Source organism: the organism of the source record quoted next, unplaced genomic scaffold (genome assembly GCF_019419815.1).
Source record: "Pyrus x bretschneideri cultivar Hongxiangsu unplaced genomic scaffold, Pyrus_bretschneideri_v1 Contig9, whole genome shotgun sequence".
In the NCBI taxonomy this organism is placed as follows: Eukaryota; Viridiplantae; Streptophyta; class Magnoliopsida; order Rosales; family Rosaceae; genus Pyrus; species Pyrus x bretschneideri.
The window spans coordinates 1360960-1385627 of NW_025999831.1; the positions used below are offsets into that span (position 1 = coordinate 1360960).

General features: G+C 36.7%; 4 protein-coding genes and 1 pseudogene across 4 annotated transcripts; 3 read left to right on the forward strand and 2 right to left on the reverse strand.

The window, feature by feature from the left end:
• The first annotated feature begins 348 nt into the window (after positions 1–348).
• Positions 349–1545, forward strand: LOC103956420 (glucosamine 6-phosphate N-acetyltransferase-like). Its single transcript, XM_009368401.3, has 2 exons — positions 349–834; positions 1024–1545. The coding sequence occupies exon 1, from the start codon at positions 354–356 to the stop codon at positions 813–815; it is 462 nt and encodes a 153-aa protein (XP_009366676.1). The 5' UTR covers positions 349–353; the 3' UTR covers positions 816–834; positions 1024–1545.
• A 1494-nt stretch (positions 1546–3039) lies between these two features.
• On the forward strand, positions 3040–6714 carry LOC103956424. The gene is made up of 5 exons (XM_009368405.3): positions 3040–3367; positions 4232–4367; positions 4454–5110; positions 5641–5833; positions 6391–6714. Exons 1-5 carry the CDS (start codon positions 3291–3293, stop codon positions 6414–6416), a joined length of 1089 nt encoding a protein of 362 aa, XP_009366680.2. The 5' UTR covers positions 3040–3290; the 3' UTR covers positions 6417–6714.
• Positions 6715–6954: 240 nt separating this feature from the next.
• Positions 6955–12581, reverse strand: LOC103956422 (uncharacterized protein At5g03900, chloroplastic). Its single transcript, XM_009368403.3, has 14 exons — positions 12055–12581; positions 11715–11822; positions 11543–11646; positions 11373–11456; positions 11140–11227; positions 10983–11048; positions 10014–10103; positions 9393–9458; positions 9025–9167; positions 8855–8941; positions 8710–8773; positions 8336–8479; positions 7709–7872; positions 6955–7309 (listed from the first exon to the last, which is right to left on the reverse strand). Exons 1-13 carry the CDS (start codon positions 12448–12450, stop codon positions 7729–7731), a joined length of 1584 nt encoding a protein of 527 aa, XP_009366678.2. The 5' UTR covers positions 12451–12581; the 3' UTR covers positions 6955–7309; positions 7709–7728.
• A 637-nt stretch (positions 12582–13218) lies between these two features.
• On the forward strand, positions 13219–16937 carry LOC103956421 (annotated as a pseudogene).
• Positions 16938–20249: 3312 nt separating this feature from the next.
• LOC103956425 lies at positions 20250–21008 on the reverse strand. The gene has a single exon (XM_009368406.3). It carries the CDS (start codon positions 20929–20931, stop codon positions 20431–20433), a length of 501 nt encoding a protein of 166 aa, XP_009366681.1. The 5' UTR covers positions 20932–21008; the 3' UTR covers positions 20250–20430.
• Positions 21009–24668: the final 3660 nt, after the last annotated feature.

A 24668-nucleotide genomic window follows, 5' to 3' on the forward strand; every position in this document is an offset into this window, starting at 1 on the left:
TTCGGTGTGATTGCTTGACTGATACACTTTATACTTGCAATGGGGTGGAATCCAAATGAGAGTAGAATGTGAAGAGTGTAGTGGTTTTCACACTCCTGTTTTCTCCTTCTACGCTCCTAACCTTGTTTTTGTTCACTGATTCACCCTTGATTTCTTCAATCCAAAGGCTCAGATAAAAAATGACGTGCGAAAATCACTTCCCGGAAAGCGTATTGGTTTGCCAGCTTCCCGTAGTGTGTTAGAGACTGGACTATTGGACTCAATTTGCAAGTTCAATTCCAGGAACCATGGTGTTATCTTTGTTGAGTTTTGATTTGATTCAACTTTTTAACAGCTTGTAACGACAGCAAAAGATGGCAAACCGTGAAGAACACAATTTCCAAGTTAGGAAACTAGAACTCTCAGACAAAGGCAAGGGATTCATAGAACTACTGCAGCAACTGACCGTTTGCGATTCTGTATCCGACAAGGACTTTAAAGATCGATTTAAGGAGCTTAGTGCCCGAGCAGAGGACCATCAGGTCTTTGTAATAGAAGATGATCGCTCCGGGAAGATTGTGGCAACTGGGAGTGTGTTCATTGAAAGGAAGTTTATAAGAAACTGTGGCAAAGTCGGGCACATTGAAGACGTTGTGGTTGATGCCAATGCACGCGGGATGCAATTAGGAAAGAAGATGATTGACGCCCTTACGGATTATGCTCGCTCGCTGGGGTGTTATAAGGTGATTCTCGATTGCAGTGTTGAGAACAAAGCGTTCTATGAGAAATGTGGCTACAAGCAGAAGGAGATTCAGATGGTGAAGTACTTCATCTGAGAAGCATTCTTAATTTCTTGTAAGTTGGCATGCTACTTCCTGTGCTGTATTACTGTCATTGTTCCTGTCATAATTTAGTCTTTGCCATGACAATATCGAAATTTCGATCGGGTTTTAAGTAGTTCGTTCCCATCTTTCAGTTCTTAAAAAAAAAAAAGTTCAAAACCATGTGTTTTTCCATGACAATATCATATCCTTTGCATAGCAGAAGAAAATGCTGTCAATTTCCATGGCGCTTGTTTGGTGACAAAGATTGAATTGACGTAGACAACTCTGTGCGTAAGGTCTGTCGATGAAAGAACTGAAGATTGTGTCCAACTTGAAGCCAGAAGATGGATAACGCTTTGAGGGAACTTATCCCTTCAAATCCAACGTAATGGTAGGATTAGAAGGGATAATTTTCTTTCATGTCCAGTCCAGCCAAAAATGAGAAATCATTCACCTCTACCTTTAACGTACGAGCTTACTTTTATTGTATGAGTTATGGGCTCTAATCCAATCTTAGTCACCAAACAAGCTCATATGAAGCACTCTCCATGCTGCTGTGAAAGTGCAAAAAGGCAGGCTGGTATGGCATCAGTCCAGCCACTTGGAAGGAGACAGGATTTAGTGGAATATTGCTTGGCTTCTTATAAACAACGAGTCATTCCTCCATACATATCGACCACTCGTATTAATGCATTAAGCTAGAAATGTTTTCTTTATGTGTAAGGAGCTAAATATTCATGACAAAAACTAAGGTCAAATTATAAACTATTCCATAATAGATGGACAAACATGTCCAAACCAATTGTTATGCATGCATTGCTAGTGTTAATCTTTTTCTATGCAAACGTAAACAACTGATAATATTGACGTTTTGATGGACCACCCAGTTAGTAACGCTCAACACCAACTTGTATGTACATTATACTAAATTCATCGAACATTGTTTGGCTTCTCATACCTCATTGATTGTAAAGTACAGTTGGACCCATGTACTATAATATCCATAGAGATGACAAAATCTAATTTTATGTGTAGGAAATCATGACTCCTGCAAAATGTTTTCGGAACTTGCTAACCGAAAGAAAAAGAGAATAATATTTTCCAATTCAAATGCTCAACAATAGACAATGGGCTTGGAACTTCTTTAATACACATTGGCTCAAAAGCACTTATAGTAAAAGCAATTCAGGTTTAATTTGAAAGTGTTTTTAAAATGATTGTAAGCGTTTTTTATGAGGGTACTTTGGTAACCAATTCTTAGTAAAAATACAAGTGAATCCTGAAAAAACACTTGACGTGCTTCTTATTCCAATGCTTTTGAAACCAAAAAAAATACTTTCACCAACATCACTTTTAATCTTTTTAAAAGCAATTCCAAACGATCCTTCACCTCAATTAGAAGCACAATGAAAAGCATTTGAAATGGTTTCTTAAAGAAGAACATCCAAGTAACTTTTTGAATCCATAAGCACTTTTTTTTTCTTTTTGGCTAAACGTAATTAGAAACGCTTTTGTTGATATGAAAATGCTGAGTTAGTGGGTTTTGGCGAGGTTCTGGAGAAGCAGCGGCGATGGGGGAGGGGGTGGTAGCTGCGAAGAACAAGGAGGTTGGAGATCTCAGAGAGCCCTGGAGCGTATTGGGTCTTGACGAAGGTTCCAGATCCAAAAATGGCAATCTGGGTGCCATTTTTTAGAACTCAAATGCAGTTTTCTTGAAAATCTAGCAATTGGGATAGATCCAAATTTGTTGTCTTTGGTGATAAGGAAATTGGCTGAGATGATTTTGGGAAGATGGTAAGGAGTTAGGGTTGGGTGGGTGGGTGGATGGATGGAGTCGAAGATGGAGAGGGAAGGGTGGATGTATGACGAGTCGAAGAGGAAGAGGAGAGGATATGAGATGAGGGTTTGGTGGGTTGGTGCAGAGGAGAGAATGGAGGGATGAGGAAGGAAGGGAAGGTCGGGAGAGGTAGAAGACGACCAAATTTTTTTTAATTTTCATGTGGATCTTTAATGACACGTCGTTCAGTCATCGTTCGCATGATCTCTATTAACTTGGGATTTAACAATCAGACTAATATATGTATGAGACTGTTCCAAAATTAATATTGTAGGTATGAATTTAAGACGAAAAAAACTTCATTTATCAGATGTTGAAAATCACGAAACTCGAAGTTAATAAACTGGGATTAGTTTATATGGACTTCCAAACTGGCCTAACGACGTGGTGGAAGCTGATTGGTGTGATCAATCATGACACTCTGGTACGGACGTACGGTCCATCCTTGCGCTCCAAAAAAGTTTCTCGTTTCGACATTTTAATGAACACCTTTCCTTTCCGTTTCCGGCATCTCTGTAACCCTAAACCCTAAAATCCCAATTTCTTATTCGACATTTGAAATAAATTTTTTTATTTTTATGTGAATAAATACTGCAACTTTCTATTTGGAGGTGAACGTAAAAAACAAAATAAATAGAAAATAAATAAAAATGGCGTCGAGCTTGCACCAATGGGAGTCGGATCCTCTGTTCTCCGCAGCCGAAGTCGTCCAAGATTCCGCTGACAGGTTCATTTCTCCTCCCTTTTTCCCTTCTTTTAATTTTAATATGTATTGGAATTTGGAAGTGTTCTTCTTGCTTTTGGGAGGAAAAAAAGCAAAAATCTTGACTTAATTTTTTGGGTTGGGAAGAAAGTTACTAAAAAAAGGTGAAAAGTAATAATTTTTGAAAAGTTTGTGTTGATGAACTTGATTTCTGAGCTATGTTAGAATGTTGGCATCTGAATTAATTTTTTTCGTTGAAGATTTTTGTTTGGTTTGAATAATGTTGTCTTTCACAAATTGGACTTCATATTCATCAAAACTAGTTCTTCTTGTGCGTGTCGAGCTACCCGAAAAGTTCAAGTGTGCAGTATTTACGTGCTTGTCTTTCCTTTCCGGATGTGGAATATGATCTCACATGAGGGAGCATGTTGAAAATTCAACAGCGGGACTTTAACAAAATAATTTACAACTTATAAGTACGTGGTTTTATTTCTATGTACACCGAGATCTTTTAGGATAACACCCCACTCCTGCCGGGCTAGTAAGTGGTTAAGTTAGGGACAATGCTGGTGTTGGAACATTTGGCCTGTCTCTTTGAAACTTTGACAATGTAGAACATCAACTTTCGAGAAATGACAGTAACAAATAAACTATAACCTGCGAGTCGCCAACTCTCCTGCTCATTTTTACCATCTTCCATATTTTGCTTTTTCGAAAAATAAAGGAGCTTACAGATTGATAACTCACCGCTGTATAAGCATAGGGAACTTTTTATTGTTGTGGATTGCTATTGTATTCGGTGTTCTGTGTTTTATTATGTTGAATTGCTTATGAACTGTACATTCCCTGAAACTAATGCTGCTTTTGTTTTGGTGTTTTAAATTGTAGGATGGAATCGGTTTTCCGCTCTCTGCTGCATGAGCTCAGTCTTGTTCAAGGTGACTGTCCAGACCCAAAGTTAAGTGTGTCAATAGATTATCACAAACGTGATCTTGCTACAACACTTGAAACTGCAAAGTGGCAGGTGGTAATCTTTGCACAACTCAACTCTTTTTTCTTCATTTTCTTTATTTTCGGTTTAGTTAGGTTTTAGTGATTCTCTCCTGCCAGTTGGAAGATTTTGAAAGAGCGGTCAGCTTTTCAGCTATGGCAGGAAGGTCTCAAAATCGGGAGGATGTAATTTCAAGACACAAACAGTTTATAGGAGCCATTAGGGAACAAATACTTTATGTGGAGAAGAGATTGGAGGGTACAGCTATAGGAGATGATCCCATGAGAAATACAGAGTGGGTTACCTTGAATGAACAAGATAGAGATGGTTTGGCGTTGTTCCTTTCTGGGGGAAATAATGCTGAGCCCACTGATTGTCAAGACGTGGAAGACAACAGTATCTTGAGAAGATTTCTTGATCCAACCACATCTAGTGCTAAAGATTCTATAGAGGAGAACAACTCGAGGAAAGTTGGTTCGTATAACAGATTCGGTGAAGGTGGGAGTTGGGACATTGGCAATACAAGGTTGAAATCTGATTTTACAGATTCTTTTCCAGAGTCCTCTTGGAACAGATACGGAGGTGGTGAGAGTCGGGATCTTGAAGCTAACGAAGCCAAACCTGAAAGCTTCAGCAGAACAAACGTATTTGGGTTCTTGAGTACGGCATGGAGTGTTTATGGGAGTAGGGTAACTGGGAGCTATACAAAGAGATTTAAAGATGGAGAAGAACAAAGTCATTCCTCATCAAGTGCTGGTGTTTCTCATGGTGCACAGGTAATTACAGTTCTTGTAGTGATGCCAAATGCTTATAATGGTTTTTCTTGCAAATAACTGTTCGTAGAGTTGGTGCAGTAAGGAAGATCTTCTACCGGTGTATGATACTTATTTGCACTGATAAAACTACTACACAAAGTGTGCAAATACTTAATTACATAAAAAAAGTGTCTTGACAATTGGAAATTAGAAACTTTTAACTGTTCACAACTCTTCTATTACTCTCAAATCTGTAATTCAAGCATCAAGTTTTCCTTTCTTGGAAAATTAAGTTCTTGAATTTTCCAATTCCGTTAAGTATTGCATGTTCAGTAGTTCATATTTCTTCTTTAGTAAATAGCTAATAGCTGTGACTTGAGATCAAAGAAGGATACTTGTAAGTTGTTTTAAATTTTCAGTGTTCCGAAAGGAGATTGTTGTGTGGTTATATCTGATTCCGCTCTGTGTCTTGATTCAGTTCGTCATGGTAAACTTGGTTTGGCTTTCTATGCTTCAGCCTAGATGCTTATTGGTTTGCTTGTCCTTGACAGGGTCAGCATCAGGGAACGTGGTTGTATAGAAATTTCAAAGAGTTGGGTATGGGGATTCGGACAAAAGTAATGTACTTACGGACCTGGCTTGGTGTATTTAGGGCAAGATATGAAGGATCACCTTATCACATTCAAGTTCAGCGGCATTCTATTCAAGTGGTGTTGATAATACTACTTGCGCTCATTATTTTAGGTGAGGACAGATTCCTTATTATTTTTCTGCAGTTCATGTTACCTTGTTAACTAGATTTAGCTGTCGTTCAAACTAAATGATTACCATTTTTATTTATTGAAATAAAACTAGTAGGTTGTTAGCCCAAAGAGCAAACTAGAAATACGATTAGTATGCTATTTCTTCTATGATCACTGAAGTATCTGTTAAGGAAGTATGACATAAAACCGACTCTTCGAATATATTTAGTGTTAGGATTTGGGGACACACGCTTTTGACACACATTTTGACACCCATTTTAAAATGAAGTAACTTGCTTTATCAAGAGATAAATGTAAAGCATTTATCGTATATCATTGTCGGAAGATCATAATATACAAGTAGGTTTTGACATTAACAATGAGTGTCGGTGATTGTTCAACTGGTAGCGATATATCGTTTTAATATGAATGAGGCTGAAACCACATAGGAAAATCAAATGTTCTAACTTCTAACATATGTTCTACTTCTAGGTTATTTCCCCCCTTGAAGTTGTCATCTATGCTTTTTTTTTTTTTTTAACTCTGCTCATCACGCAGGCACACTGGTTTCCCGGCTTGCTTAAAGACATTCGAGGTTTGGTTACACTCGACAATCTGTATATGTAAAGGGTTTTCTCAAGACTTTTTAACATGGGAGGAACTGCTTTTTCGCCATCTGACCCTCTCTATCATGGTCGGATGCCAACACTCTATTCAAACTTGGAGAAATTTTGCACCGATGGGCATCGTGTCATTGTTCCGAGTGTGAATTTCTGTCGGATGTATTGGTTTTGTGCGATTGTCGGTTTTGGTAGTAGCCAGCATGACTGTTATGTCAAAGAATACATGGGCCGTTGGAGCCAGTCTAATGGTTTTCTTTCAGCAGTGTGTAAATTTGTGTTGTGCTCTCGAGTGATTATGTTGAATTTGGTCGGAAACTGCACTTGTTGATAGAACAGCGGCGTCGATCCATCGTTTTTCAGTCACAATAACCAAAATGTGCATTTTGATTAGTGTGGAAGATCTACTTAAATACTTTTATCTGGAGGAAAATTGATAATGTCATGACAAAGTATGAGATTGCTATCATGTCTCGTAAGTTTAAGCGAAAATGAAAACGAATGCCCAGCAAAAATCGTATGTTAAGATTCCACTGTGTTGCACTTGTTTCTAACAATCAGTATTTCACTAGTTCACTGAACAAAGGTAACGAGTGAGAAGCCGGTATCGCCCCTTCTTTTTGCCTCCCAGGTGACATTCACTGCAGGGGAAAGCTACCTGTGTCCGATTCAACAAATTGCAGACACAAGGGGATCCTGAAAAATTGTACGTGAGCCCTCTTATCCATAAATTCTTTCATATGTAGTGTTTTTGTCCACCTGAAATCTTATATTTACACTTCAAACAAATGCAAATACCACCAAGGGCACATAAGCTTGCCAATCGACTGCCTGAAGATCACTAGTAGCTCTCGTGCCTGTAACAAAACATATAATCGGCTAATCAGCAAGTGAAAGAAACACTTTGACGAGATTTACTAGCTAGCAACCCTTGCGTTCTTGAATGCTGGCCTAATAACTATTAGTTTTAGAGAACTCTGTTTCAAGTTCTCGTACAAGTAAACATCAAAACGTGTTGCTAAAAGTCAATTAAAAATAAACCTAGAACATTTTACTTTTCATTTTTTTTATCCCTAGACTACTAAAAGGAGTCGTGCAACTAACAAATATACCAAATGCACTCAAATTTCGGGTACTCAATGAACTTAACAAAAGTGTCAGACCCATCAAATACCAACCATACCGGCACTGGCATTTGTTTACATGAAGATATGCAAATAATACTTTCATCCAAGGCAAGAAATGTATAAACTTACCAAGTAATGGTAGCCTGTTCTCAATCTGACTTCTCTATTTCTCGAAATCTCTTATCCCATTCTTGGGCTTCATAGTCTTGCTCAACCAAATCCTTGTCCGTACTATATACAATTCTATCCTGCCCTATGAATGTTTTTTGGGCCATGTCCTGAGCACTGAGGAGCTGAAACATCATACAGAAAAATATAAGTAAATATTGTTTTAATCATTGAAGGAACAAAGTTAACCTAGTTTTCGTTCTTTGTTCCTTTTTCTTTATTTCACTTGTCTTTACATCGGCAAGTACAGGATTACCTTATGACAAATACTATACCTTATACCCTAAGACAACCTCACGTGAGCATTCAATTGAAGAATACTACGCTATTTTAGTTCGAAACTTCACATCTTACAACAGTTAATAAATGCAGCATTGTTGAACTAGTATGTTTAACTTGATTTTCAGTCCAATGGCAATGCAATCACTGAGAGAGGGCTTGATTGGCAATAGGTTATATTTCTTTTTATTGATCTGACAACTCTCCCCTACTAACTAGTGTGTGAGTGCAAATTTGAATAATTACAAAGCACACATGTGACGTTGAGACAGAAACGATTAATCAAGACAAAATTCTAAAGAAGCACACCTTTCTTCTAAGTGAGATATCTGGCAATTCAAGGGATTGAGCACACTGCTGTCTTGCTTTGTTTCTTTTTTCTATGTCAGCGTTTGTCTTAAGCAGGACGAACCACCGCAACAAAGGAATTGCAAAGAAAGAACCAGCATAAATCTGCAAATAATTGTGAGACAAGATAAAATCAAGCCCAATAGAGCCTGAGGACTTAATCAGGTTGTTGTAAAAAAAAAAAGCTCTCCCTTTGTATAGGAAGAGCTTCATAATAGGGATCACTCTCCACTATTCAAGAAAAGGATTGCATGTGAAGCCAACCATTTAACAGAAAAAGTACAAATTCTTCATTGCAGGTAGGGAACTTTAATTTATTTGAAATAAAATCATACCTGAAGTAGTGGAAATATGCTAGAAACAAACTTAATAAAACCAACTGGTGCAATTCTAGTATCCCTTCAAATAAGAAAGTGGGGGCATCAGAGCAATATAGAGTAAAAACAATCAAAGCAAATACAAAGTTCAAGTCGGACATACTTTAAGATGGTTCCAAGAATGATAACCCCAAATAAATTAAGTCCACCAAGTCCAGCAACCATTGCTCTTTCAGAAACGGTAGTGTTACTGCAAACGGAAAACTTAATTGTTTCATTTTAATTTCCAGATGAATTCACAATATAATCAGCAACAGCAATCATATAAAGGACCTGAATTGCCATTTCTTCTCCTGGAAAAATTTGTTAACTCCTCCAACAAAATCAGCCCATCTTCTCCCCACATATTCCTTCCTTCCTCTCCTCTGAGAAGACGCTGTGCGCTGTAGAGATGGAAACTGGTACAGAATATTTCCCTGCATCATAACCAATTTTTTCTATGAATGACTACTTAATATTATATCTTTCCATCTGCGTAATGAAATCCAATATAGAGACGGAATGATTTGTGAAATTGCAATCATGTACCAGGCCAAAGGAAACAGAAGTATATTTATCCAACAGTTCCAATTCCTATATATTTATGCAGAAAGAAGAAGAAATATAAGCCATTTATTAGAAAACAAAAACGTTAAACATACCTCTTCATCTATAACAGGCTGACCCTCGTACCGTAAAAGAACAGGTAAGATGTATGTTTCATCATTCTGAAATTAACGGAAAGTAAAAAAATGTCAAGCAGCATAATAAGGAATAAAAAGAAAAATGCTGAATATAGTAAAAGAAACTGAAAACTTTCAAGGCCTTGAAGAATTTAACTGATTGATGTGCTCAATAAAGAGCCAATCACACAATAAACAATAACTGAACTCAACAGTTGTTTGGAGCTTTTTCTTTTATAAAGAAATAAACAAAAGATCACGATTATCTACACTACTGAGTATGAAGTTTGGAAACACCTGTGTAAAAGAATAATTGCAGTTCAAACCTCTTATGAGGAATTATGCAAATGTGATTGGATTTTACAAATGAATCTTCAAATGAAAGGTCAAACCATAGAGCATCATGAAATGACGACGCATGCTGTATTCTAATGTGTTCAATTAACTAACCAATGGATGCAAGTGCCTACTATTAACCATCAAACAATAATCCAATCTCAGCTGGAACTAGTACAAATTCTCCAAATACAAAAGAAAACTCCATTACATCAAGAGTTGGGAATTACAAACGAGCATGACAACCAAAAACAAAATATTTACCAGAGTTTCCCCTGAAGATTGTATATCAAGATATGGAGAAAGCTCTTCAGCTGCAACAACACCACCTTTAGAGGATATGTATTGTCCAATCTGTATTTAAATTTCAAGGGGTAATTTTGTCATTACACGTATATATATCAATCATGATTTTTAATGACAATCAAAATAACAGTTCCAAGATAACAAGTAGCAAGAGATTATCAAACTTTAGGAATAAGACGTAGAGTCACACAACCAAGGATTCTACAATAAAAAAGCTTGAGGACTTTACCATAGGTGGACAACAGTTTTTGAGAGAGGATCCCCAACTACCTTCAGTATTTGTGAAAATCTTATATTTTCCAATATCACATCATCTAGTTTATATTGAGCTTTGGGGATGTAACAAAAGTTTCAAATAATCATGACAATTCCCAAGCACAAGACCAGTGCAGTTCTTATGTTTTGATCTAGTCTAAAAGCTATCCATGAATTACACAATCCCCAATTCTACAACTTCCACCTTTACACCAAATAATGTCATAAATGAATTCAGCGCATTACTTTAACCTAACAATTCCCTTTATTCTTCCCTTGTTTTGGATTTTACATATACACATGAATGAGGTCACACACACACACACACATATATATATGACCTCAACAAAAGTAGTAAACTCCCGTATATTCTTTCAAAATATTAAATCAAGGATTCGCATAAGAACCTATGACAAAATACTATATCCTATTTCAAAAGTCACGCCTAAAAGGTCTATGCAAGATTTTAAGAGGTCGTACTATGTACGTGTAGCTTGATTGAGAGAGAGAGAGAAAGAGAGAGAGAGAGAGAGAGTTATAAATACCCCTATATTCTAGTTTACCCTCACAAGAAATAAATCTAATTGCATATAAAAGCATACAAAAACAACCAATGAAATGAAACAAATTGTTGAAAGCAACGAACCACTGAACTCAGTGCTCAATTATTACCAACTTCCATCTCTCTTCTTCGATTCCTTGGTTTGGATCACCATCGCCAAATACAAATGAGAAAATCTAAAAGACAACATCATAAAGTCAATACTTTCTTCAAATACAAACCTAGCAAAAAGACAATAGAAAAAGAATGATTAATTCCATCACATACAGATTCAACGAAATTCATCTTGTTATCATCTGTTTGTACTCGTTCTGTTTGTACTCGCCGCCTCCTAGAGTAATATGGATCCCAGAACCTTCATGAAATAAAAGGTAAACAAGGTGTGAGCAAAAGTCTCTTACAAGTTCCAACAACTAATATAATTAAACCCGAAACCGTTCCACAGAATTACGAAAAACATTATGAAAAAGTGTACTTAACAAGTAAGAAGAAGGTATTACCAAAAGAGGTCAAATGGATTCATGTAAAAAGAGAACCCTGAATCATACGACCTTCCTCCACGTCTTCCACGATTGTCATCTTCACTGTAACCAAAACACTAGTGTCAACAATCTGCCCAGAATAGAAATTATTTAACAATAGAGATAATAACAATACCATGAAAACTTACCTTCTACCAGAAGACAGAGCAACAACAATTGCAGTATAAACAAGAACAATGGAAGCAACTAGGGCAGTTCCAAATGAAACCCTCGCTACGTACTCAACCCCAGCCTGTCAAAATGCATTATGTTAGTTCCAACTGCCAAACATTATAACCAAAAATTCCACAAAGTTACTACCTTTGCCTTCTCAAGCACAGGCTCAATTCTCATTCTAAGCGATTTTCCCAAAAGCTTCGCCCGATAATCCTTGGGGAAAACATAGAGCACATCACCTTCATCCGAAACCTGTTGGGACCATCTTGAAAACAACAATTGGACTCACCACAAACACAATCTGTGAAAATAACTAAACAAACCTATAAACCCCATACATTTTCTTCACAAACATTTTCGAAAACAACTCCAAGTTCACAAATTTTTTAAATTAACTAAACAAACCTACAAAACCCCATCATTTTCTTAGAAAACATTTTGGGAAACAACTAACAAGTTCAGAACTTTCCGAAATTAAAATTACCTCCAAGAATCCTTCAGTGTCAGCAGCGAGAGCTTGCAGAGCATTCTGAGCTTCGTTAAGCTTGAGCCCAGCCCGGCCAGCCACGTCACCAATCGTCACTCTCCCTCCACAAGCGTCCACAGCTTCCATCGCTCGCTTCCTCACATCGGAAGGCAACTTATCGCTCTCCACAGAGCCACCGGGCCTGATTGCAGCGGCCGCGGCATCGAGACCCGACTTCACCGCCGACACAGAAACTCTAGATTCCAGAAACTTGGCGCCAAATCCCGGGAAAATGGGCGTCGGGTGGAGACGGAAGTTTCTGGGATGGTTGGGGAGGAGTGAGGATTTGAAGATGCGACAGCGAGGACAGTGGTGCTTCGGCGGAAGGGTGAAGCAGGTGGCTATCGACGCCATTGACGGATTGAATTTTCGTTCGGGAGTTGGGTGGGTTTTGCTAAGTTGCTGTGGCCATGGAATTCTTGGCGAGTGGCTCAGAATTGGAGAGCTTCGAAATGGACTTGAGATGAACGATATGAAGCTGGTGAAATTACGGTCATGTCCCAGTCGGATGATGTGAAGGGATAATAGTTCATTTGTGAATTTTTCTCTCTCCAAATATCAAATATTGTTAAAAATATTTAAGAAAATAAATATATTTTTTAAGATGGAAGAGTCCTTCAACTTTAGCATGATTAGGTAAATGGTTGTTTAACTAAAAAATTATGACTATTAAAATTCGCATCTATAATCTTTTTCGTCAAAATGAATTATGTTCAAAGGATAATTACAATAATTGAGTTAAAATTGAAAGATCATAGTATAATTGAGTTAAGGTTGAGTGACTATTTCTTCAATTGCATTAAAGTTAAAGTATTATTGCCACACATTTTTTCATTTATCCATATTTGTTTTTTGATTCAGCCTCACGTGCATGACACGTGACTCGTTTTGACAAAACTTCGCTCGTTTTGACAAAACTTCTAGCGAAGTTGATGAAAATGATCATAACTGCAGCTTTTGATAAGTTAAAGAATCAACGATAACAAATTTTTGGATAAAAAACTATTACTCCAATTGTGTTAAAGTTAAGAAACCATTATTATTTTTTTGGGAAAATATCCATTTGAAAAAGAAACCCCAAACCTTGGGGCGAACAGTAATTTGACATAAACACCCGTCGAACCGTATTCACTCGGCAGCCTACTCCTCTGTTGTTCTTCAACCTGGACTGAGAAAAGCAAAAAAATCCGAACTTTGGCGCAGAAGCAGAATGAAAGTTGGGACTTTCAATGCTGCTTTCTCTTCCGATGTCCGTACACTTCACAGACCTCCGAGCTTTTCAATTTTCGGCGCAGCAAACCGTAAAAGTTTCACTGCCAGACTTTCCATGGCGTCCAGTAAGTAAACTTCTGCTTCCGTTTCTTCTCCTACTTTGGTGTTTACCCTTTTCATCCAGTTCAACGCGCATTTTCCCATTTTCTGGTGCAGGTTTCACCCGGCGGCTTTCGATCCGCTGCGCCGTTCGCTTCCGGCCTTGCATTGACATACACAAGGTACTGCAACTTCAGTTTATCAAAATTCATGTTTTCGAATCAACTGGGGTTTTCTGTGAATCGGTTATATGCGTTTTTGTGACGAGCTTAATTATCTTTCTTTTGGGATTTCTGTGATTGTTATGTTGATTTTTACTTCAGGGGACAGTGAAACAAATTGTTGGGTCGACCCTTTCTGATTTGAAGGATGATGGATCGGTTCTTGTTACCAATTTTGTGTCTGATATATGCAAAGACGTATAAAGAAGATGGGCTTACAGGTGGTCATGTTATCATGCTTGGAACTGACCCTTTGAGTAGAGCTGCAGCCATTGAAGCTTTGCATACCTATCCTGGTGGGTCTATTGCCTTCCTTCCTGTTCTTGTAGATTCTGATGCTGTTAATTAATTTTCGGATCAAATGATTTAAATTGTCTTCTAGTATTTATTCCGTTCATGTTCGAAAAGTGATTCTTATTGGATTTTCTCTCAGTTGCGAACTTTCGATATAGTAAATATGGCTGATGATATGAGGGTGAATTAGATTAAAAGACTGTTACCCAGCATCAGATACTTTAGCACTTTTGCAAAAACATCCGTGTCTGATAATATTGCAGATACTGACTTTTTTCAAGTAAGTTGAGTGCCTTGGGAGTATGCTGTTTCACTTTAATCTATATCGTTGATGACATGTTTGAACTTACAGATTTTCCTTTGCTGAACTTGCTGCGAGGACTGGTATAATCTAGGTGGTTTGCAAGTAGGAGGTGGGATCAATTCAGAAAATTCTTTGAATTACATAGAAGAAGGGGCTAGCCATATTATTGTCACTTCCGTAAGTTGCTACCCTTTCGTCACCCTTTTACATCTATATGTTAATTAAGAGGACTGATTTGGATCAAATTGTTTCACGAAATCATTTCTTTACATTTGGCATGGTTTCTTTGCAGTACGTATTTAAAAATGGACAAATGGACCTTAAAAGGCTTAAAGATCTTGTTCTTGTTGTTGGAAAAGAGAGGCTTGTTTTAGACCTTAGCTGCAGAAAGAGGGTATGAGGCCAAGAAAGAATCAAACCTCCTTTGTCATTATCTATTTGTTTATTTTCTTTTCAGGGCTAAGCTGAGTTATTTATTTACTTAACTCTTAAGCAGTTTTTATGTGTATTTGATTCGTTGTAATCTGAGTTTAGTGAAAACTTAGATCATATTGGTGGTGTTTGACTAGAGTGACAGTTTTCAGAGAATTGTAAATCTTCAGAATCAACACTAAACTATGGAATTGTTAAGAAAGAGTTTTTCTTGTTTGTAATTTTCTCCTTCAGCATTTTCAACTGACTCTTTTGTACACTTTCACATGTTGGTCTTAATGTGCATATATGAATTTTTTTTAATGTGTGCAGGATGGTAAATATGCAATCGTCACAGATAGATGGGAGAAGTTTAGTGATGTGAATCTTGATGAGGAAATATTGAACTTTCTTGCCAACTATGCAGACGAATTTCTGGTACATGGTGTTGATGTTGAAGGGAAAAAGTAAGTTATATATGTTACCATTTTATTTCATTACCAAAAATAATTTTATAATTTTAACGCCTTAAAAGAGATTTTGACTATAATTATTTATTTAATATTTTTTTGGAACAAACGATATTATGATTATTATCTACACTAAGGGGGAGGGAGTAGGCTAAGCCTCACAATGGCTAACAATAATGTGGTGCAGATTCGCCTTTGACTATAATTATTAGTTAAAGGAAAATGATTTTTCATAATAAAATTAAATTTTTTCTCCTTGCCTGAGAAATTTATTCAGGGCTTTTGCTCTTTGTGCTCGTCGTTATGAGAACTGAGAAATATAATTTTTAAAGAAAGGTCCATGAATTCCATGCATCGTGTTATAGATAGATGCTTTTCTTTTCCTTTCTCTTTCCTAGATCCTTGTTCCCATTGACGCTGTTTCTGATATCAAGAATTTCCTTATGTTTACAGATAAAACTATGATCGCATTTGAGTTAAATTCACTAATCAAGTAAAGAATGGATTAAGTTACAATAATGTTATTTTTCTTTCATTTCTGAAGGGTTGAGTTTAAAGAAGATCCATTTTTGAGTTGAGCTTCTGCTATAATTTCATTTGAAGTTTAGTGCTGGCCCTAAATTCTTGGAATTGCTATACTGAAAATATATTTGCCGATTCCAGATGGTCTACTACTCGTATGTTTAGTTGATTACTAAACAATAATTGTTGAAAGCTTGCAAAGTTGCAATTGCATATCGGCATGAGTACCAACCCCCCACCCCCAACCTGACATCCAATATTTGAAAATGACAAATGTACTCTGTTTATCCATTGAGTTATAACTGGATGATCTCATTTCTATTTATTGCAGGCTGGGAATTGATGAGGAGCTTGTGGCGTTGCTTGGAGAGTATTCACCGGTTGGTAACCTATTAATAGAATGGTACATTTATGTCTTTTGCTAACTGCTCAGGTTTTTTAAAATTTTATAGGTTGCTGGAAATATTCCTCCATCTCGTCATTGCACTGAAAAGAAATTTCTCTAACCTATTATCCACATTTCTATGTAGACTACCGTTGTTTGATTTATGTTCAATCAATAGAAATATGTTTTTAAGCCTCACATAGATGACCTTGGAAAGACAAGGACTGAGCCATGATTCTTGTCATCTTTTCTTTGAGTAACGATTGTTTTCATCTAAATCATTTTTATACTAACTGAACATGGATTAAAATGTGTATCCACCATCGGTATAAAGCCCTCGAGCATGAGAATTCGTTGTTTCTCGTTGAGCCAAAAAGCTTGGGGCTACCTATGGGATTCACTGCTGTTGTAGTAGAGAATCGGCATGGGTTTCACCAGAGATTTAGAAATTCTTATGTTCATGCATCATACATCCTGTTCAAATCACTGACACAATATGTTTCTGGGTGCCAGATTCCTGTAACTTATGCTGGTGGTGTGACTGTAATGGCTGATTTAGAGAGGATAAAAGTGGCAGGACGGGGACATGTAGATGCAACAGTTGGCAGCACTTTGGATGTTTTTGGAGGCAACTTGTCATACAAGGACGTCGTTGCTTGGCATGCCCAGCAGGAGGCCTTGACTGTTTAGTGCATTTCTACTGTCTTTTGGTTCTGAGTACGTAGACATCTAGGTTATTCTGGCTTATTTATTTAGAAAAAGTACATTGAAAAGGCCGCTTTGTAAGTTATGAGTAGAAGCTATTATTTTTTGGGGCCAATGAAGTGAAATTTTGCATCAGGATAATGTGCCGAAACTGAGTCGGAACCTTGAGTTACAAATCAAGATTGGGGTGCTCTTTTTTTTTCTCCCCTCCCCTTCTACTCTTACTTGATTTTTCTTTTGTTTTCGGTCCCCTAATTCTCGAGTTATTTGGAGATATACGGGCCTGTTGGCATATAGCCAGGATGGGAGCTCTTTCTTTCCATGTAGGATGAAGGACAAATGCAGGATGTGAGTATTGATGGGAGCTCTTTCTTTTCATGTTTCATTACTGAGGAGGACAGTGTAAGTTAGTCTCTCTCAACCTTCGTGTGAACTTTAACTGGATACATTTGGTTGTGTATTTTACTGGATCTGGTTTCTTTTGCTTGCAAGTCCAAGCTTTATAAAATCAAGGTTCACACCCGCACAAACGCGCGCACACCAGATTTTTCTTAAATCAACATGAAGTATGATCAACGGCCAAAAATTAATAAGGGTGTGTGGGAGGTAAAAATTGGTGTGTGAATAGCACTTTCCTGTAGTTTTGTGTCATTTTAAGCTTAGTAAAATGAAGTTATGAGTTTGTCACGTACAATTATCAATTGCAATTGCTTGCATGCTATGTTTGGTACGCGAAAATGAATTGAGGGAGATGATTTCCCATATCTTTTCCTAAGGGATGGGAAATGGAATTTTCTTCTTATATTTGTTAGCGATGGGAAAGAAACAAGGAAATGCTGCTTTCTGGGATATAATAGGTACTTTTAATTATCAATTAGGGTAGTTTCCAATGAGAGATGCAAAATGCCTTGAAATGCGTATTTTACATTTTTGGTTGGCCGGAAACTCTCCAATGCATAGATGTAAAATATCCATCTTGGCTAGAAAATGTAAATAAAACTTAAATTTACATTTTTTGGTGGGGGATCCCGCCAATAAAAGAGAGAAATAAATGGAATCTCTATTTTACATCTTTCTCATTGAAGTAGAACTCTCATTTACATCTTTTGAAAATGTAAATATGGTTTTTGCATCCCTCCATTGGAGATCCTCTAAAAAAATGATTTTCCAAGGTGGATGGAGGGCTTCACTCTAGTTCAGACACCGGAAGTACAAGATATGGATTATTTTTCTAGACTTCCCCTCCAATTTCCCATGGCCAAGGTGGATGGAGGGCATCACTCTAATTGAGAAACTCAGTGATGCATAAAAAGTGAGTATTTTAACTGAAATGTGAAATGCATGTCATTGTGTATTGCTTACTTGCATGACACGTTTCCACCAACAAACTGAACTAAGCTACTCCCAGTGTGCCTACTGCTTTATGATGGAAGCAAAAATAAGTAATGGTGCCCTAGTCAGTCAGCGGCCTTTATAGTGGAATTTGAATGTATGTCACACGGCGTCCTGATTGGTCATGTCCCAGCAAGACGAAACAGTAACTATAACCCGAAATTGAAATGCCAATAGCACAACTACGTGCTATAAAGAAATCTAAAGTACTTGTCCCTTTTTTTTGTAGGACCTTTTATTTCCTTATGTGGTTTCTCATCAACAAGGAGGGACCTATGGTTGTTCTTTCAGAATCTGATATGGAAATAAAGGGTAGATAGAGACCGCTTCAGTGGACAACTTGGCTAATAAGTTTCTGCATGATTTGCAATATTGTCTGTCCAACTGGTTCTTCTTATAGAGTGTCCTTATACTTAGTAATTTGAAATGTTTACACTGTACTGAACCCAACAAGCAAAGAATTATTAGAAAAAAGGGCAACTCCAAGCCAACAAGGTTCCTTGCTTTGTGAGTATCGGGAGATAAATGTCTATTATACATAGTCTTACCCTTGCTTTGCAAAGAAGCTATTTCCATGACTTGAATCTGTGACCTTTCGGTCACAAAGGAGAAACCTTTCCATTACGCCAAGGCTTGCCCTCTAAGTAGAGAATTACTGAATGCAAAAGTAGTTTTGGCTTTCCTTTACCTAGAGTTATGTTACATACTTTGAGTGTAAGAATGATGCAACGAAGACTCGCTCTGTGTCTGTTTGGGTACAAATTTCGGGTGTGAGACATGGGAGGATGTCTTGGGTGTTCCATATGACATATAGTTCCAGTTATCCATTTAGTTAAAAACTGGTACTATAATTTCTATCTCATATCTTGTTGTATAGTTTTGATTTCTTTATATGAAGGTTTAGGTGTTTCTACATAGGGCTCGAGCTTATGCAAATTGCTGAACCATCGAAGGTTTATAAACGAGGTTTAGACTAATTTTCAGTGTTCTACAAGTTATATCAGTTTTTCACCATTATAAAACAATCTAATGCTGAGAAGATTTTTGATACGAGACTCAAATGGTGTGTTATATGCAAAAGTAATCCGTACGATTAACTTTTCAATTCATCGACTTTCTGAGTTTTTCTTCATACTCCGGATCTTTTCTAAGTTCTAATTCCTCATTTTTTTTTTCAGTCAAGAGAGCTTGAGTGCTTCTTTTCCGTGCAGGAAGCTAGGTTACTGTATCAAGGGAACATTTATTTGGGTGGCGATTTAAGCCTGTGGAGTTCTTGTTTTCTTTCGTTTTTTCTTTCACATGCCTAATAGGAGAAGAGTGTGAAACGATGGCGATTGGTAAAGAATAGTCCTAAGCAGCAGTAAATCAGCTCTGGAATGCTACCAAAACCACCACGATTGGTATATGAAATAAATAAAGGTAACTTAAGCTATTCTTCCAGGAGACACACACACATAAGCAATTTTATTGGAGCAAGCAAGTGGACTTATTCTATCATTCCATTATGGGAAGTTTCAAGAGGCTTTCTTAATGGGAGGACTAACACCACCACCACCACAATATGTAATAATTTGGAAGTTATTAATTAGCATTTAAAAAATGCACTCCTCGTTTTTTCATTCAGGAGGAGTGTATGATGACTATTTTGGCATGCCAATAACAGTAGATATGCTTTGTATTTCTTTTTTCTACCTTTTTTGTGATTTGGCAGGTGAGGCTGGAAGCTTAAGGGGCCAACTCATAGAGTCATATATTTATTGCCACATCACGCTTTCGTCATATTACATGCTCGTTGATATTTGGACCTAATATGGCAAACTGCTTACTCGCTTTTGATATTTGTTGTCACGCAACATTTCTTCCCCTCTTTACCACAAAGTTGTATGAAAATTCTTGGAAATTTGAATCTTTAGTTTAAGCAGGAAATCTCTAGCTAGGTCATGGTTAAATCATCTCTAATTAATTAACCCTTTGTTTTTTCACTTGCATGTTTTGTTTTCCTTTATCCTTTTTTTTGGGGCTTGGTTGTGACTTCTTGTGTACGTGAGAGATATGCATGAGACTAAGGTTTTGAATGACTTGCAGATTCTATTATTAGAATTAACAACCAATTAGAGAATGGATTAATAACTTGTATGTGAGAAGGGAAAGAAAAGCTGTGTATTTCTAGTCTTTTTCATGGATCTCTGTTTACTTTATATGTATGTTACAGAAAACCGATCAAGCGGAGAGATACTTGTTTTCTTTTCTTCTTTCCCTTTTCGTTTTGGTAGAAGGGATCAGGATACAATGCTACATATATTAAGGATTATACTATTGCTAGTCTACTTCAGGTATGCTTTCGAGAGCCGGCTTCCACCCTTCACAGTTACCATCAACGTTGAAGCTGTTACTGTTACTCTTATCTATGCCTTTTTCTTCACTTTGAAGCCGAGAAACCATTTCATCAAGAACTGCAACTCCTCCCTTTGTCAACATCTCCTGCAATTCTTTCTTGCTTATAACCAACTTAATCCTTACAACTTTAGTTTCTTGTTCAGGTTCAGGCCGTTCGGCTTCAGGCTCCGAAAATCTCACCTTCTTCTGGGAAGCCTTTTTGGGCGGTGGCAAAGGGAGAGGTACGAGATAGTAGAGGTGACCACCAAGCAGCTTGGAGTCTGGCTGGAGATGCTGGTAGTTTGGAGCCGTCTCAGATATTGCATGCCCCGAAAACTCCGACAGCACCTGGTAAACTTTCATGTCTGCGCTGTACTCTAGGATCTTCCCATCAGGTCTCATAATCTTTGTAACATTTTCTTGCATAACCAAGCAATTCCCCATGCTTGTGTTTTATCACAACTTGGAAAACAAAACTGTGGTTTGAAAAGTTGGGTGTCATGAGTGAGGGGTGGTGGGAATATAGATGGGGTGTATATAAAGGAGATGGATACAATCCTCCCCTTCATATTGCTCAATATTACAGATATGCCTTGTTTCTCCCTGCACCCCACCTTTTTTTTTTTTTTTTTTTGAGCATTAAGCTATGGACTTGTAGAGTTGATGACTAATGAGTCAATATTATATTATCTAAACAACCCTATTCTTAATATGTTTTGGTAATTATTTTGGTAGGATCTTGATATTTTGCTTTATATTTTCAATATAGGACATTTAACTTCTTCTGAAGCAAAACATGATCAAACAGATGAATTTTAAAGTGATTCAAATTGGAGGACGTTCGTGAGTAGCTTAGCTTGATTCTATCAAAATATCAGATTTTTCCACCAAGCGGTTATTTTCTGGCTAGGAAATAAAGAAGCAGTGCGCGATGCTAGAAAGTGACTTTTTGGGCTTAATTGTGATTTTTTGAGCCCAAGATGACGTCTGATGGATTCGTAGCCTTCTGGAGAAGTGTTCAGAATAGTTCAAGCTTTAAATCTAACTATTTTGGGCCAGTTTTGGAGTATATATGGGTCCAAAACGTGGCAATGCAGATTTTGGGCTGATTATCATAGTCAATTTAAGATTATGTTTCCTAATTTATTTGGTTTCCTACTTTTATTTGGTTTCTTAGTTTTATTATAAGTCCTTTTCTAGGAAGGATTGGATTTTCTAGGTAGCACCTTCTTCTTCTTTATGCAATATTTGAAAGAGGAATTTGGCAAAAACTTAAGAGATTTTCAGATTTTATTCTAGAAGGTGCTTTCATTCTTTTTTTAGTTTAATAAAACTCTTTTGATTTTAATTATGAATATGCGTAACTAACTTTCTTTTGCTAGGGCGATGCCTTGAGCCTTAGCATGAATTTGTAGTTTTTATTTAATTGCTTATGATATTATGCATGCATACTTTGAATTATTAATCACTGTGTTTAAACTGTCTTTGTGTCTTAATGCTCGCAACCATTAGGATGTTTAGATAAATAATTAGATGCAATTCGGTCGGAATACCACTGGAGGATTGAGTATTGCTTCTTGTGATTGATAGTTGTAATTTCACTTAGGGCGAATGCCACGTCTTAGGAGTTACATGGTTTTTCAAAAGCTTTTCACAAAGTGTAATGAGTCATGCATGTTTATATTTGATCTGAATACCACAGACAGATTGCATATTTGATATACATTCTAACTTGAATACCACGAGCTTAACCTTCAAAGTTGCATGGGTAATTCATAAGTAATTAGTAAATCTACATAGAATTGTTAAGGGGATGGCGGAATCCTAGTGCTTTTCCAAATTTATTTCTCAAAACCTTTTCTTTTTGATCTGATTTCTTCTTAATTGGTTACTAGTTTTTTTTTCTAAATTACTTTTATTAAATTCGTTTTTATTACATTTAAATTCAAAATCAACATTTTTCAATCTTTGTTTTCAAATAATTAATTAAGATTTTGATTTTGCATAAATTGTTTTAAATAATCTTTGTGGGAACGACCTTGCATGAGCATTTTTACTACAACTATCTTGTTCTCTTGCAAGTATTTTGTGTGATTTTAACCTCTTTGCACTTGTACTAAAAATCTTATCAATGACCAAGTCCAAGTGGGTAAAGTAATCATAGATGTTGGATACACACTTGATTTGGGCGTGGATGAAACGGTTGGTGAGTAAGAAATGGGGTAAATATATAACAAAACAAAACATCATGGGTGGCTTAGAATAGGATTAGTACTAAGCAAATCTGCAATGATTAAAGCAAAAATATGTTTATTCTCCTATCTCTTTACTGTTGTGTGAGTCGACTCACGGAGTCGTAAGACTACACGTCAAATCATTATATTGAGTCGATTATCAATGAACTTTATCATGCAAGAGAAACTCTCTTGCCATTGTAACCAAGACATAATCACAACAACATCATTCCTTTAATAAATACTTGTCATGTGCACGATGCTTGCCACATACTAACTCCGATTACGAGAGAATTTTTCGTACTGTTTATTTGCTGTTGAGTGAGTCGACTCATCAAGTGATAAGACTCAGTCAAACCTGTGTTTAAGTGGGTTATCACCAGACCCTATCACACGGTAAAAGATCAGCTAAGATCCAGCGTAGGGCCACTATAACAAAAGGATCCAAGTGATTGACTCCTTTTGTTGACTTGTTTTTTGTTTTTGCAGCATTTGATGTTATCTTAAGCTGCTTCCAGCAGTTGCGTTATAACATGCCTCATTTAGGTCGGTATGGCTGGAAGCCATGAAAGTTACAGAAACCGTTTTCCTGTTTCTTGTGTCTCACTCAGTGTGGATGCCAAATTAAAAGGCATCTTTTTATGTTGTATAAATAGTGTAAACCAGAATACAGGAAAATGGCCACTTGTCCGTACAATGAATCCAGAAAAGCCAGACTTGAACGTCATTCAAAGGTTCATGTCCAACTCTAGCTTTGTGGTGGTAAATTATATGGTAGGATTATTGTGAGAAATTAGATTTTATACTTGAACTTAACGTATCCATACTGTGATTATGACCAATACTTTCTGATCATATTAAAATGACGAGGGAAATGATATCACACACTATTTTTCTTTCCCTTGACACGCTTGTTTAATTTTGTTCGTTGTTTACGTTTTATGTATTCAGCTTGATGGTCAGAAATAAAAAAAATGTTGAAAATAAATTAAAAGTCTGTATTGTTGAAACAAGAATGAATATGGGTAGAGAAATGAAAATACGCATATGAAGTGACACACAAAATAAAAACGGAATAAATTTTAATTTGTTTTCACTTACACGTTTTTGTTTTCATATAATCAATGATTACACGTTTTTGTTTTCATATATATAATCTCATTGATTTCTTACTCCTCCCTTCCCCACTTATTCGGTTACTTCCCTCATCCGTCTCAATCCCTCATTTTCTTCATCAATTTTCCCTCTATTTTTAGTATAAAAAATTATTTTTTAAACTAAAAATCGAAATAATGATCGCATATTAACTGTTTATTCAGTTTGATATTTACCACAATAAGACAATTTTAGATGAGACAGACTGCTGAAGAACCTCGTGTGCTGTGCTTATCATTTTTAACCTAAACGTCTATGTCAAGAGAAATACGCGTCAGTTAGGCATTGCTCTGCCGTTCACGGCTCACACTGGTCCATTTGAGGCGCACTGAGGATCCCAGTGATGTTAAACCAGTTTGCAGCACTTTCTACTTGCCCTGCAACTTGACTGCTTGAGCCCAAACCCGAGAAAGTATTTGGTATACTCGGAACAATGCTAGTTGATGTTACTGTTTTAATCAGACTTTAACGCGGCTAAGAGTCAGAATATATAAATCCACTTGTTTGCTTATATTATAATACGTCAAATGATATACTATGTGATAAGTGTTCTTAGTGTATGTACAAATTTCTCATAAAAAAATCAAATGGTAAAACAAAAAGAGAGAAAATTGGCTTCACACAATTGTAGAGGAACAGAAAATAGTCGTGGCCAATTCATCAAACTTCATGCTTATGATCAGAACTAGTCGTATTATAAAACACTCTATAAAATTTATCTTTACAAAAAGTTAATTGAAATTAAGGTTATTTAGTTAATCAACTGTAGCAACAATGATTTGTTCAAAATGA